The following is a 15,264-nucleotide window of genomic DNA, read 5'->3' as shown; positions in this document are numbered from 1 at the left end:
TTGTCAATGTGTCAGAGGAGGCTATTTTGGTAAGTGAAGGATAATGTGTCTGTGTCACTAGCTGGTTGGTGGGTATGGACTACCAAAAAGGCAACTAGAGTGAAGAAAGTGATGCTTTAAAATGACATTTTGTTGTTCTCATTGGGAGTTTTGCCTGGAAAGTGGCTTCAGGACTGGGTTTGAATAGCTTCCATATCACCGTATAAATCTAAGCAAGATTGTTTTTACTTCCAGCTTTCTACCCTTCTCTCTAAGGAACTTACATAGACAACTGTTACTGCAGCATCTGAGCGCCTCACAGTCTTTAATGTATTTATCCTCATAACACCCCAGTGAGGTAGGGCAGTGCTGTTGTCCCCATTGTGCAGATGGGGAACTGAGACAGAGAGAGGCTAAGTGACTTGCCCAAGGTCACACAACAAGCCTGTGGCAGAACAGGGACTTGAACCCAGGTCTTCCAAGACATGGTGCCCTAACCACTGGGTTATCATTCCTTTGCACCCTAAGAATGATACTCAAGACATGAACATTCTTTTCGACCTAAAAAACCCCCAGCCACAATAATCAAAATTACCCTGAAACAGATCAACCTTACAAGAATGGAAGTAAATAAAATCAACCCAGAAACCCTACTCCAAGCATAATAAGGAGAGGAGCCAGAGACTCAAGAAGTCCGTGAGGGACTTTGCTGTTGCTATTGATTTTCCATGGAAGTTGCCCAGATGCTGTGGTGATGAGCAGCAGCACAAAATCTGGAGATAGAAAGGTAAGAGTTGGAGAGCTGAGAACTATTTTCTTTCTGCTTCCCACATCATTTCCTCCGCAGTAAAGATTCTGGGGCAGATCTCTCAGCTGCTGTAAATTGTCATAGTTCCATGAAGGTTCTGCCTCTCTGTGTTGTTTGGTTGTTGAGGTACAGAACACAACTCAGCCACTTTTCTTGACACTGGGTGTGGTCAGTAAATGGTAGATACAATTGGAGCTGCACAGTCTGATGGTAAAAGGGGGCTTTCTTAGAATCACTGAAAAATGAATAACAATGTAAGCCAAGACCCCTGATGATGCCAATAAATCTGTGTTTATCTCCTTTACTTTTCCATTTTCTTTACATCTGCTCCCGTCTCAGAACACGCAGGACAGAAACACGAACATGGCCACAGTTCACACATTTGCTTCAGCCATTTTTGTGACAGGGTATAAGAGCTAAGATCTTGGCCATTTTGTCATTATCCACTGCTGGACAAGAACAAGCAAATAATGGGAACAATGGTAAAAAAAGGAACAGAGACTGTAAGGGGTGGATTTTCAAAGCTGGGTGCATGCAGTCCTAGACGCATTCTTATGTGGGCCTGATTTGTACTTTTTGCATTTTATTTTGTCATATTCTGACTTCAGGACAGAAATGACCGATACCAGGATATGACCATGTGTCTATCCACACATTACACATGGCATAATTTGGTGTGTAGTCCATTTTTCAAATTGAATTATTAAAAGAAAATCCTGTGCAGAAATGTATTTACCCAGTAGCCTGTTTGAAAGCCGTACAGGTTCAGATGCCATGGTGATAGGCACGGTATAAGAACCTGAATCGACTAGAAGACTCCCATTGCATTTAGTCACACTATTCTCATAAGAACAGAGGACGTGCCACACAAGAGCACACCATTGGTTGAAGAAGTGTGGTGACCTTTCTTCTGAAAATGACCAATGCTTGGTGCTTAAGAGGAACCTGAAAGCACCAGCAATGCACCAAGTCACTTGTGCCACTCTGTACATGGGGGACAGGAGCAGAATTCTCTGGCCTGTGCTGTACAGGAGGCCAGACAAGATCAGCATACAGGTCCCTTCTGGCCTTAATAATTTATTTACTGAATTTCTTCCTTACCCCAATAACAATCCAGCTATGTCCTGGGGCATGAGATTTGATTGCTCTTCTTTTATCACGCCAACTTTATTGTTAGTGGGCAGATTCTCTCTTGGGGTGTGGCAGCAACACCAGTGTAAAGGGGCCCCAAAGATGATTTAACCAGCCAGTGGAGTATGAGTGATCATCTGTGGTGTGAAGCTGACATGGGGCTCTTACATCTCTCCTCCCATCTCACTTCTGGAAGCATGGCCTATGCCAGAGTGATACTTGGCTGTATATTTGGCCTCTTGGGAATGTTGCAGCCTGATGTTAGTCAGAGCAGCCCCAAGGCTACTGTAGTATCCACGAGCTACAGCATGGGGGACCAGCCCTGTATACAGCTGCAGTAGGACCAGGGGAGCTCAAAGAGGAGCTTCAAACTGCCTTTGTGCAACATCCCTGACCAGTATCCCAGGGTGCAGTCCAGTATGTATCTACCCCTCCATCCACCCTGTCTCACGTTTTTATACAGCACGAATCACCATGATATCTAAGGGTGTAATACATTATTTCTGCTTATAAAAGCATCCATCATTATTGAAAAGCCTGACTAGATTATTTGATTCTGTTTACTTCTTTGGTAGTGAATTTCACAGCCCTTTACTGGATTTCGTCACACAACTGCACACAGCTGGGAGTTGGGTGCCTAAACCACATTTAGGAATATGAGCATGGATGTATAATGCTAATCTCATTGCACTAACACATGGGGAAACTGTTTCATTTGCCATAATACCTGAACCTAGAATGTTGTATCTTCTATTTGCTTGAAGAAGCCCTGATATATCTGTCAGCTAAGATCACACAGATGTTTTTTTCAACTCTGACCGTATTAAGTTTCCTTCTTAAATCATTCCTTTGCTGGAATCTGGCTATCGTCACTACTAGAATATGTTAAAAGAATCCAGAGCTCCTTTGATCTCCAGAAATAAGAGTCAGTCTCACTTGTAATATGTTTAAAAAATAAACTTTTCTTTTAATCCATTGACCCATGTTTTCATAATGTAACAGATTAGTGTTAGTTTTTATTTGCTGTTCCATGCTTAATTCAGTGTGGAAAGCAGATGTGCGGGGGGAAAACAACCTCTTTGTTTAGGCTTTCTGCCATCTTGTGTGGCTTTGTGGAAAGCTGCTAATGAGTGGGTATTCGTAATTACGTTTGCCTCACTGACACATATTTTACAATTTTTGCTGCGCTTTCAAAAGTTGAACCAGGATCCAAAATTATCTGTCAGCATTTCTACCACCTTCATCATTGTAGTATACTAGGTGCTAATAAGGCTAAAAATGGCCTGAAATCAGTCCAAGAAATGACCTCATTGCCCTTTGCTCATTGGGTTCTGTTATCCAGAACGATGGTGCTTAGGCTCATTTGTTGAGGAAACACATGTATAAACTCTTGTAGCCTATAGTGAACAAGGCAAATCTTGGACTAATCCTGATCTGTGAGGAGCCAGGACACATTGCTCCATAGCCTAAGGCCGTGTTAATAAAAGTAAACACTAAAATTTGGATCACAGTGGAGTAGGGTTGACATAACTAGCCCCAGAAGTGCTATAATGCCTTTGTGCTGTGATCCCTGCAGTGGGAGTTTGGAGAAGAATGTGATTTCTTTGTTATTGTCAAAGGATCACCATGAACTTTCCACTTCATAACCCGCTGCTTTTCCTTTTAGGTTCCCAGATGCATTCCAGACATTTAGCTCCTTCAGAAGCATGTTCCCAGAGGTCTCTGGGTACTGTTACTGCGCTGACAGTCTGGGGCGGGAATTAGCAGAGACTGGTAAGTGCCTTCCAAAATCTGGTATGTCTTAGCAACGGGACTCAGAATTCCTCAAAGAAGGGTAGATAATGAACAAACACAAGGGCCACAGCTTCGTTTCAGTGAGAAAGCTAAGGGCTAAGCTGGAGTCATCTGTGAGCAGGTACAGCAGCCGATTGTCACCAGATACATATCTGTGGCAAGATCACTTAAGGATGGATATTACTAGCTACATTTTCTCATTCAGAGAGTGGCTGACCCCAGCATCATCAGTTGCATTGGCCAACCCAGGTTGGCATCTTCCTCGGTTGCATTGCCCAGCCCAGTTTAGCTGTGATCAAAAGTCATTTTCCCATTGTTGTTGAGTCCCTTCTGTCAATAGTCCAGTTCCTACTGGGCTGGTTGCATATCAGAAAGCCACCCTTCCAACCGGCCATCTCATTGGCAATCTCAGCAGAGAGGTGCAGAACTGAATGGACCTGGAGACTGAACTACTCCCTTCCCTGTAGAGCAGGAGTTCTCAACCTTTTTCTTTCTAAGCCCCCGCTCCCTCCCCCAAAGTGCTATAAAAACTCCATGGCCTACTTGTGCCACCACAACTGGTTTTCTGCTGGCATTAGGAGGTAGCAAGAAGGGTAATTGCCCGGGGCCCCATGACACAGGGGGCCCTGTAAAGCTAAGTTGCTCAGGCTTCGGCTTCAGCCCCAAGTGGTGGGGCTCATGTCCCCGGGCTTCAGCTCCATGCAGTGGGGCTTCGGCTTTCTGCCCAGGCCCCAGCAAGTCTTATAAAGAGGACGGTGCCCTGGGCCCCAGCAAGTCTGTTATAAAGAGGATGGGCCCCAGCAAGTCTGTGAAAGTAGGACAAGAAGTAAACAGCTTAATCTTCAGCAGGGGAGATTTAGGTAAAAATATTACCTAAATTACCTAAAAGAAATCTGATGAGGTTCAATAAGGATAAGTGCAGGGTCCTGCACTTAGGACGGAAGAACCCAATGCACAGCTACAGACTAGGGACCGAATGGCTAGGCAGCAGTTCTGCGGAAAAGGACCTAGGAGTGACAGTGGACGAGAAGCTGGATATGAGTCAGCAGTGTGCCCTTGTTGCCAAGAAGGCCAATGGCATTTTGGGATGTATAAGTAGGGGCATAGCGAGCAGATCGAGGGACGTGATCGTTCCCCTCTATTCGACATTGGTGAGGCCTCATCTGGAGTACTGTGTCCAGTTTTGGGCCCCACACTTCAAGAAGGATGTGGATAAATTGGAGAGAGTCCAGCGAAGGGCAACAAAAATGATTAGGGATCTGGAACACATGAGTTATGAGGAGAGGCTGAGGGAGCTGGGAAGAAGAGAAGAATGAGGGGGGATTTGATAGCTGCTTTCAACTACCTGAAAGGGGGTTCCAAAGAGGATGGCTCTAGACTGTTCTCAATGGTAGCAGATGACAGAACGAGGAGTAATGGTCTCAAGTTGCAGTGGGGGAGGTTTAGATTGGATATTAGGAAAAACTTTTTCACTAAAAGGGTGGTGAAACACTGGAATGCGTTACCTAGGGAGGTGGTAGAATCTCCTTCCTTAGAGGTTTTTAAGGTCAGGCTTGACAAAGCCCTGGCTGGGATGATTTAACTGGGATTTGGTCCTGCTTCGAGCAGGGGGTTGGACTAGATGACCTTCTGGGGTCCCTTCCAACCCTTATATTCTATGATTCTATGATTAGACAGTAGGAAAAACGTTCATACTATAAGTGTAGTTAATCACTGGAATAGGCTTCCAAAGGAGGTTGTGGAATCCCCATCACTGAAGAATAGGTTAGACAAACACCTGTCAAGGGTAGTCTAGGTTTACTTGGTCCTGCCTCAGGGTGGGTTAGGGACTAGATGACCTCTTGAGGTGCTTTCCAGCTCTACATTTTTGTGATTCTTACACTGTATGTCCAGTCACCCATACACAGTTACAGCTTGCTTAGCTATCACAAAGCAGCTCAACCCAGCCCCTTTGGGGTAGATCATGCAGCCCTTATTCATTTAGGTAGGCGCTTACTCACACAAATAGTCTCCTTTAGCTCAGTGGAGCTACTTGTGTGAGCAAATGTCCATCATCTAGCCTCATAGTTCGACTGATAGAAGAGTTGATGTTTGTCTGGTAGGAGGCATCCATTTCTGTCACCTCTCAGATGTGTATGAATGGCAGATGAAGACTCTCTTTTTAAAATGTCCCCCTGTGCTGAAAGGCTCTCTTCTCTCACAGGCTTGGAATTGCTGCTTGAGGAAGTTTATGATACAGTTTTCACCTCATTGCAACCTGCTCACACGTTTACTGAGACCAGCATCTATCGGATTCTGCAGAGACGGTTTCTAGGGGTGCAGCTAGCGACCTCTGGCAGGTTCAGATGTAAGTAGCACCAGACTAGATGGTCAGACCAGACTGGAGTCCCATGGGTGACACAAGAATTCTGGAATGCAAGTGTGATCACCACTCTCTTGGCTGGCACACTGGGGACTGAACCAGGAACCTCCAGAGCTAAAAGCATAAGCTGCTTCTACTTGAAATGAAGACCTAAGCCTCTTTAGCTGGGGCTCTGCAGACCAGGCACAGTGTGGGACTTGTAACATGCACTCAGCATGAGAGTGTTATGCCTCTGTACTGAAGCAGAGGGGGTTGGACTAGATGACCTTCAGGGGTCCCTTCCAACCCTGATATTCTATGATTCTATGAAGCAGGTATTCTTTCGGCTACACGGAAATCATTTTGCCTTTCATATTTTCGGTGTTAGATGATCATTCTTGGGGTCAGGAAGGAATTTTTCCCTCTCATGTGGTTAGCATTGTGAAACAGACCCTGACTGCATATATTCAGACATGACAATTGTCAACAGAGAACAAAGCACGGACTCTCAGCACCTCTAGCACCGTAACAGCCACTAGAGAGAGGCTTGATTGCATGTGCTAAGACACTGTACTACAAGTGGGTAGGTGCATGATGGGAGTTTTACATCATCCTCTAAAGCTGGTACAGGTATAGACCATTATATACCCTCTGGCAGATGTAGAATGAGTTGGTGGCCTTGGATCCATTCCTAATGTACAGATGTCCACAGCACAGACAGCATTCTTCTTAATATTTGCAGCAGAGAGACTAGGGATTGTCCTGTCCAGGAAATGCAAATACCATCCTACCAGGCCCAGGGTAAGAAAATGTGGGACTGGCTCGTATTGCCATTGCCTACTCTGGACCCATTGCATGGATAAAGAGAGATTGTATACTCTGTCCATCCACTTGGTACCATTCATTACCATTAAATCCACTTTAAAAGCAAATGCTTGTGTAGCCCTGCACCATTGCCCACTGAATGAGAAATTACTGGATTTACAGTTATGCAATAGCTATTAAAATGGCTGAAAAATGTGTTGAAGTTTTAGTCTGTATCGTTTACTTTGAGGAAGTAATTCTAACAATTTAAAAAAACCTGAGCATCGGGGCCTTCCCTGAACAATTGTCAAGGAGTTATTCAGACATGACAGAACCAGGACTGAATGCAGTTTTGCTCCAACACTTAACACTTTTCATCCTTAACCAGCAGTGTTTCTCTTCCAGGCCCTTCTAAATGTGAGGTTGAGAGGTTTGCAGCCATTCGCTTCAGACATGCTTATAGTCCGTCTTGTGAGGATAATGGGGACTATGCCCCAGTGCAGTGTGAGCAGGAAGGGCCGTGCTGGTGCGTGGACCCTGAGGGGCGAGAGATCCAAGGAACAAGGAGGCAAGGGCAGCTCCCGACTTGTGGTATGTATTGGAGTGATATAGTAATAAATTCCCAGCACTAATTTTCACATAAGGTGTACAAACGCACATTATGTATCCTCCTCAGACCTCCTGGAAGATTTGTTAGATTCTGGGACAAAATACCTCAGTTATTGTCAAAATCTCCTGCAGGCTTCTATTTTCTCTCCACCCCTTTTTCTTCTCTGGCCCCACAGTTGCACAATACACAGTCCTGTGAGAGAACATCAGCACCACCAAATAGACTTCACTTCCTGCCCACCCAACCCAGTGATTGCCCCCTATCCAGGACCTCATGTCAGCCTCCCTCTCTCCTAGCCTTTATCCTGAAATGGGAGTGTTCCCTGAGTGAAAGGTGCAGCACCAGTTCTCTTCTCAGTATTGCCAAGCCCAAGCATTCAGAAATCATGAATCTGGCACTGAAAATTCATTAGATTTTAAAAACAATAAATGGTGGGTTCCTTTTATTTGACCTCCTGATTTTGGCTCCTTTTGGGTTCAGATTTTCAAGCATTTTCCCCTAATTATGACAACTAGAAAGTTACATTTGTTTTAAAATAGAAGCTGAGATTCACCTGACTCCAAGTGCTCAGACTTTAAGAAAAACACCCAATATCACAAGGCTTGTGACAAAATTGCGAGTGTTGGTGACACTGCACTTGTGGTTTAACCCTCTTTTTCTGCTGTGATGCCTCTGGTGTGGGGATGCTTTGCTTCTGTGATGCCTCTAGTGTGGGGGTGCATTGCATTGGTCTCTTTCCAGCCACCTTGTTCCCTATTTCTGTCCCTGTTTTACTTGACCATGAAGGTTGCCAAATCCCATAGAAGCGAATGAAGAAAAGGTGTGTGAGCTGCCATGTCATGAAACGAGGGAGATTTCATTAAGGAAAAAAATGCATCAAACTGGAGACCAAAATGGAAGATGACAGCAGAAAATGTTAAAGGGGTCAGATGCGGGCAGGGAAGGATTTGTTTAAAACCCTTCATTCTGGAGAGAAATGCCTAAATGTTCAGGTTCATGCTGGAGGGTTGGGGCTACAAAGGCTTAACACAGGCAGCCTTCGGAAAAATTAGTTTTCTGTCTACTAGACATAGTTATGCCATGTAGACAAAGAAACAATCAATTCTGGGTGTCACTCATGATCCAGAGTCACTATAATCTTTAGGCAAAGATGGGCTTACTGTAAAATGAAAATGTTTGCATGCCTTCAAGGCTGACGAGCAAGGATATTGTGAAAGAGCCTCTGAGAGGCCTCCGCATCTGGCGGGGCTGGTTGTTTTCTCTCTGACTGTGCTCCTCTGAGATCTGCTGATGGGTTTTTGTGACATAACTTGAAGCTGCTTGAAACTCAGCTATGCAGATTTTTTTTTTGGCAGACTCAGGAAATCTAAGCAGAGAAATTGGAGGTTCTGCCAATGAACCACTGAAAAGGAATTTTCACACGGATATAGTCTTAGGGAGACTGTTCTAGCAGCCACATGCAATACAATCATTGCATTTTTTTAATCTACCACTTTCTTATATTACAGTAGTGTGTTGTCAAGCAGACTGTCTTCTCTTTACATGCTGGTGTGATTTGCTTCAATGAGGGGAGGGGAGAGCATTTAAGAAGCATGTATTTGTTTCTTATTGACATTTTTGGGGATGTGAATTTTGTATTGGTGAAAGGTGCTGGCCTATTTGATCCCTTGAAGGACCTCCCCGAAAAGTAACGCAAATAGCCACTAAAAATAAGGAAGAGGAAGAGTTACTGTTATACCAATAAAATAAAAACCAGCAGGATCTTATTAAAGGGAAAAAGGGAAAATACCACGTTTATAGTGAATACAGAAAGAATCATAGTAAGCAGTTAGTTATAGCTATAACATTCCATTCAATCTCGTATTTATTCACACATTCATTCATACAAACACACACACACAGGTTCTGCAAGGTTGTTATCATAGTTACCAGCCTTAGAGTTGCTCATGCCAAGCCACTGGACAGGTGGCCTGGACATGAGGAGGGAGCAGGGCCTTGTCAGATGCTCATCTGATGCTCCTGGAAGTTGGTTTGCAGAATCAGACCCCAAAGTTCTCACTTTTTAGAGCCTATTTTTATAGGAATTTCTTCCTATGCCAGTCTATGGGAATTGCTTCATCATGCTGTTGCTGAATCAATCAGCAGATAGCACATTCCTGATGGCTCCGTGCTGCTAGATGTTATCTTGTTCTTTGGTTCTCCCATTCTTGAGGCTGTTGGGTGGATTCCAGTCTGCCCTCCGGGGGTCCTCTGGTTATTTCCACTTGATGCCTTCTTCAGCCGATGGATGCTGGATTCTTAGGCTGGCACCTCCCTGATCATTCAGTTATTATCCACACCAAGCATCCATCCACATACATCCTCTATCTCTATTTTAATCACAACTGTTAATACAACAAAAGGGCGGGGAGTCTCTGGGTGCTGTTTCTGTTGTTAGAGTATTGCTTTGAGTCTCTCTGTGAATTGCTTTGAGAACAGACTCTGTCTTAGAATGTACTAACACAATTAGCAGCTTGCAAGTTTCACACATAGAGGGAGAGAAACAGTACCAAAAACCAAGAGACCTCTTAATTAGTAATACCCTGGACTTTAAACTATGGGGAATCAAACTCATTTGTGATTTTAATACAGAACTTCTTTAATATGATCCAACACTACAAAAGGACAAGGATCAACAAATTAAGGGAGAGAATCCAAAAGCAGGAACGGGAGTGCAGGCTAGAGGATGCAAATGAGGGAACCAGAAGGGGACACCAAGCACAGATCCTCCATCAAGGGACTGGCCTACTGGAATTCTAGGAGGTAGTAGGTAGATCCCACCAGAGCTAAAGGCCCACTCCCTCAGGGGAGGGGAGGGTCACATGACCTGGGGGACAACAAATGAAAAAACAAGAACAGGAGTGAGGGTTAAAAGTTCAAAACGAGGGTCTGGCATGGGGACATTGACCAGAGAATCTCGGACAAGTTGCTGGATTGATAGCCTAAAGGACCGAAATGTTTATCCACAAAGCAGGTACGACATGTGCAGGATCTGTGCAAGCTACCCCACCCATGTGCCTCAAATCTGCCTTCGGCTCTAGAGATGAAATGGTAGTTTAGTCTCTGTGGCCTCAGCAGAGGCTGCCATGAACACTAACAATGAATACTGTGGGTTCTAGGATCTTTGTGAGACGGTGGATTCTCACCTGCCCCAGGGAGTTCAGCAAACAATCACTACTGTGACTTGGCCCTCCAGCTAAGCCCCAAATCCTACAGCTCTGAATGTCACCAAGCCATTGCCTGGTGACTGACCACCACAGAAAGGGGTCGGGATTGGGGAGAGAAGGAGTACTTAGAAAAGGGGTGTGTCAGTATTTAGTTTATAATCATCTACACCCAAAGTCTTTAGTCCCATTTCCCCATTAGTTCACTTACCTCTCAGGCAAGTCCACAGTTTCCTAGGGAGGCTAGTCCCAGCCGGTGCCCTACCCTCCCCAAACTCATTTCCTTTTCCCCCAGAGTGATTGCCTCTTTTCTTGCCCCTTCCTGGGGCTGTTTTTCCTTTAGCCCTCCTTCACCTCTCTGTCTTCTTGGATGCTGCCTCTCCTCCTCTCTCTCCCCGCCCCCAGAATGAGCTGGGTCTGGTTTATATAGACCGACCCCACAACCCTCCTACTTCCACCAGCCTCTGAGAAGATTGGTTGATGGAATCATCTGCTTGGGGATTCCCCCCCCCCCCATGTGACAGCTCATTCTATGTCACCAACTCCAAAATATTTGTCTCCTTGTTTTCCTGTGTCCAGGTGAAGATCGAGCATGTGCCTCAGAGAGACAGCAGGCTCTGTCGAGGCTTTTTTATGGACCCGTTGGGCACTTCAGTCAGCACAGTTTATTCGACACCCCAGATATGAAGTCAGAGAATATAGACAGGTTTTCGAGCGCTTGCCCTCCTTCCTTCAAGGAGTTGTTTGTGGACTCTGGATTGCTATCTCCTATCACAGAAAAGCAGGATGCCAGCCAGCTGTTTGCACTAGAATCCATCCTCAGTGATGTTGTCAGAGAGATGTTTCCATCAAGACAATTAGCTCGGGTTGCCCTTCGGTTCACCACCAACCCAAAGCGCTTCCAAGAAAACCTGTTTGGAGGAAAGTTCTTGAAGAACCTGATCCAGTTTAACTTTACGGGAGCGCTCGGCACTAGAGGGAAATTCAGCATTGGCCAGTTTTTCCAGCAGGGAAGCTTGATGGAAATGGACAATGGAGGAGGCTTTGCAGAACGTCCCAAGGGGCTGTCACTGGAAACATCAAAGGAGAGCTTCAATTTGAGTCAACCTCTTGTGGACAGCTTTGGCCGCACAGTTAGTTTACAGAACAATCAGAATGGGGTGAAATTTCTTGCTTCTCTTCTGGAACTTCCCGAGTTTTTTGCCTTTTTACAACATGTTATTTCTGTCCCTGAAAACATCGCTGAAGATTTAGGTGAGGTGGTAAAAATGGCTTTAAAGTCCAAAGATTGCACCGAGCAGCCCATGGATTTGTTTGTTCCGACGTGCACCAAGGAGGGGAGGTATGAGGAAATTCAGTGCTATGCAGCCACATGCTGGTGTGTGGACTCACGGGGTAAGGAAGTCCCAGGCTCAAGAGTGCAAGGCAAACGTCCAAGATGTCCCACTGCATGTGAGAAGCAAAGGGAAAGTCTGCAAAGCTTGAAACAAAGCCAACCTGCAGGGTCTGATCTGTTTGTTCCCTCTTGTACCAAGGAAGGAGACTTCCTACCAGTCCAGTGCCATGGAACGAATTGCATCTGTGTTGATTTGGAAGGCAGGGCTATTCCAGGAACAACAAGAAAAGCTGGGGAACCCATGCAGTGTAAGTCTGGGGACTGGTGCTTTAGAAGGGTTTATTTTTTGGTAGGGATTGTGCTGCTGTTCATGCTGCTTCTCCTCTTATTCGATATATGGGCTAGTATGTGAGAGCACCACTGCCCTCTGGTGGAAAGAATCAGAAGTGGTTCAGCACGTGTTCATGTAGCCCTCTAGTGGTTGGGGGATCACAGAGAATATCGTATCCTCAGATACTTCTAGAGATAAGGAAGAGTCCCCCTTAGCACAAGTGGGTGTAGGGCCTGCACATTCAGAGCAGAAAGATGTGAGCTCTGTTCTTGTTAATGAGCATGTCTCTGAGTTCTGCCCCTGCTGATGTCCTTGTGGCTAGTGTGAGCGGTATAGCTAGTCACCATGAAACCCAGTGAGTCCATGCAATTGATACATCATGCTCTGCTCACTGTCTCTAGAATAGCCTGCCTTTCAGTAGGGTGGAAAGCTGCTTTTCTTGTGGGACAAAATAATCCATGCAACTGCCTTTGACCCACCTTCTGAGCTAAAACTGTGAGCTGGTATTACTTGAACTACAAGACTGTGTCCCTCGACTGCTAGCTGTAGGAAACACATTAACTTCATGTGTGCACCAGCCACTAAAGGGGACAAAGGCCAAAACACCTAATGTGGGTCCCACATTCAGGTCAAAACATTGAGTGTCAAATGTTACCTGTCTCTTATATAGTGATTTTCATCATAAATGAATCTGATGGTTAGATGTTCTTATGCCTAAGTATGACACTGGGCATAAGCCTATAAAATGTAATAACAGCCCCCCTCCGCTCTTCTATTAATATGATACAGTGGCAGAGTGAAGGGCCTTGGCTAAAAAAAGAGGTCTTATATTGACACCTAAAGCTTAGTGGGCTCGACTAATGGCAGATGGGCAGAGGAAGCTGGTCCCAGAGGCCCAGGCCCCTATTGAGAATAACCTGCTGCACATTGTGGAGAGTTCAGCAGCAGAAAACAGTAGCAAAGCAGCGGGCAGATTTTCACTGCCATGATGGTCCAAACAGGGAGAGAGAGATCTCAATAACTATGTCCTGCAGCATTTAGGGGTTCATTGATTGCAATCTATTACCTGTTTGGCCCACAATCAGAAGCAAACAGTACCATAGCCAGGGGAGAGCATGGAACACTGGTGTTTTAGGCTCATAATGCTCTGCTGGACTCAAAGAGACGTGCTGTTACATTTTGCTGTTTTCATTGAGCCACTAGCAAGTGTTAACAAAATGAAATTTGGCCCTGACGGCAGTCGTGGCCTCCAAAGGAGACAAACTGACGTCTGTGCTTTGTTTGAGGGCTGAAAGTACATCCTACAAATGGCTGTAAAATTTAGTTGGTGAGAGAAGTGAGGCTATGAGTTGAAATTTCTTTTTAGATTGGGGTGAACACGTTCAGTAGCACTTTGCTACACAAGTATTCCCAATGGTATCTATGGCACTTGGTTTTTACTCCAGCGGGAGTTATCTGAATAAGGATGGGAGGGTAGATTTTCAAAGGTATTTAGGTACCTAAAGATGCAGGTAGGTACCTCACCTCCTTAGGTAATTTTGAAAATCCCATTTGGTGCCTACCTGCATCTTTAGGTGCCTAAATGCCTTTGAAAATCTGGCCCTGGGTAAAAACCTCAAGATTTGGTCCTCTTTTAATAATGGGACAAATAATAATAATTGCCCCAAAATAGTCATACTAATCATTAGCAGCAATAAGCAATTTCTCTAAATGTGTTTGCAAAGTAACCAAGTTCAAGTTAGCTTGCATCACATACCTATGGTGCATTCCTGAGATGGTTGAATGTATATTTTCCTTTCCCTAGGTCCAAGTGCTTGCCAGGTAACTGCTGCTCAAGTTTTTCTAAAGACGGTGCAGTTACTGTTGTCAGACCCACACGCGCTATCTCAGCTGTCCAGTGTTTACGTCCCACAATGCATCACCAACGGTAACTGGAGACAGGTGCAGTGCAATGGCCCCCCTGAGCAAGCTTTTGAATGGTACCAAAGGTGGATCACCCAGAATAACGAAGGCAAAACTCTGCCTGTTGTTGACCTGTTGAACATACTACTTGAATATAAAGAATCATCTTCCCAAGGCTTTGCAACCTTTATTAAAGGCTTGTATGTGGCTGGCCACCAGAATATCTTCCCAGCACTGGCCAAGTATTCTTCTTTTGCTGCTCTTCCCCCTGGAGTGCTGGAGGGCAATGTGACAGTTGTGTCAGAGAACATTTTATTGGATCCATATACATTCTGGCAGCTTCTGCATGGTCAGGTCACCCATTACCCGGGGTCCTACACTGATTTCAATGCCCTTTTAGGCCACTTTGAACTGCGCAGGTGTTGGTGTGTTGACAGCAAGGGAGAAGAACTGCAAGGAACTAAGGCTGAGGCAAACAGGATCCCAGCATGTAAGTAACATGACAGAGTTTCTCGTTCTTTATTTACTCCAGTAAGAAAAAATCATTTAGAGAACTACAAAGTAGAAACTTACTGACTCAGGGAAGGACCCATTGATTCCACAGTCACCGCTAGCAAACAACTGTCTTTTGGAAAAGAATAGATTGCCCCAACTTTAGTATCAGGGAGTGTGGTGTATTGAAAACTGTTCAAATGACAAGCTATCACTTTAAGTTTCAAGAGGTTTCCTGATTCTGCTTGCAGGCTAGGGAACTCTTTAGGCAAGCATGAAATCTGGGTTTTCTGCAGTCAGTCTGCAAAAGACCCAGTTGGGTCCAAGGTGGACTGAGTTGTGCCTTTCTGCCTTAGGTATCAGCCTGCTCTCTCTCTCGCTCGCTCTCTCCATTGATTGTTGTGTGTTAGATTTCCGGATTCTAAAAAATGAAGTAGTATTAAATTGCAGCCTTTCCGGGAGAGTATTTATGTTTTGTTTCTAGCTCTGAGTGTGTATGCCGTGAACGTAACATGGAGAAATAAAATACAGCA

At 44.9% G+C, this 15,264-nt stretch overlaps 1 protein-coding gene across 1 annotated transcript in view; it reads left to right on the top strand.

Moving 5' to 3' along the window:
- TG (thyroglobulin) overlaps nt 1–15,264 on the top strand; it is a 208,697-nt gene that overhangs the window by 7,212 nt on the left and 186,221 nt on the right. Inside the window, exons 6-10 of the mRNA XM_048841675.2 lie at nt 3,585–3,691; nt 5,916–6,059; nt 7,263–7,448; nt 11,250–12,314; nt 14,142–14,729. Coding sequence (XP_048697632.2) covers nt 3,585–3,691; nt 5,916–6,059; nt 7,263–7,448; nt 11,250–12,314; nt 14,142–14,729 — 2,090 coding nt within the window. The remainder of the gene's footprint in view (nt 1–3,584; nt 3,692–5,915; nt 6,060–7,262; nt 7,449–11,249; nt 12,315–14,141; nt 14,730–15,264) is intronic.

The sequence above is a fragment of the Caretta caretta genome, chromosome 2, assembly GCF_965140235.1.
Source record: "Caretta caretta isolate rCarCar2 chromosome 2, rCarCar1.hap1, whole genome shotgun sequence".
NCBI lineage: Eukaryota > Metazoa > Chordata > Testudines > Cheloniidae > Caretta > Caretta caretta.
This window is presented reverse-complemented; position numbering and strand designations above follow the sequence as displayed.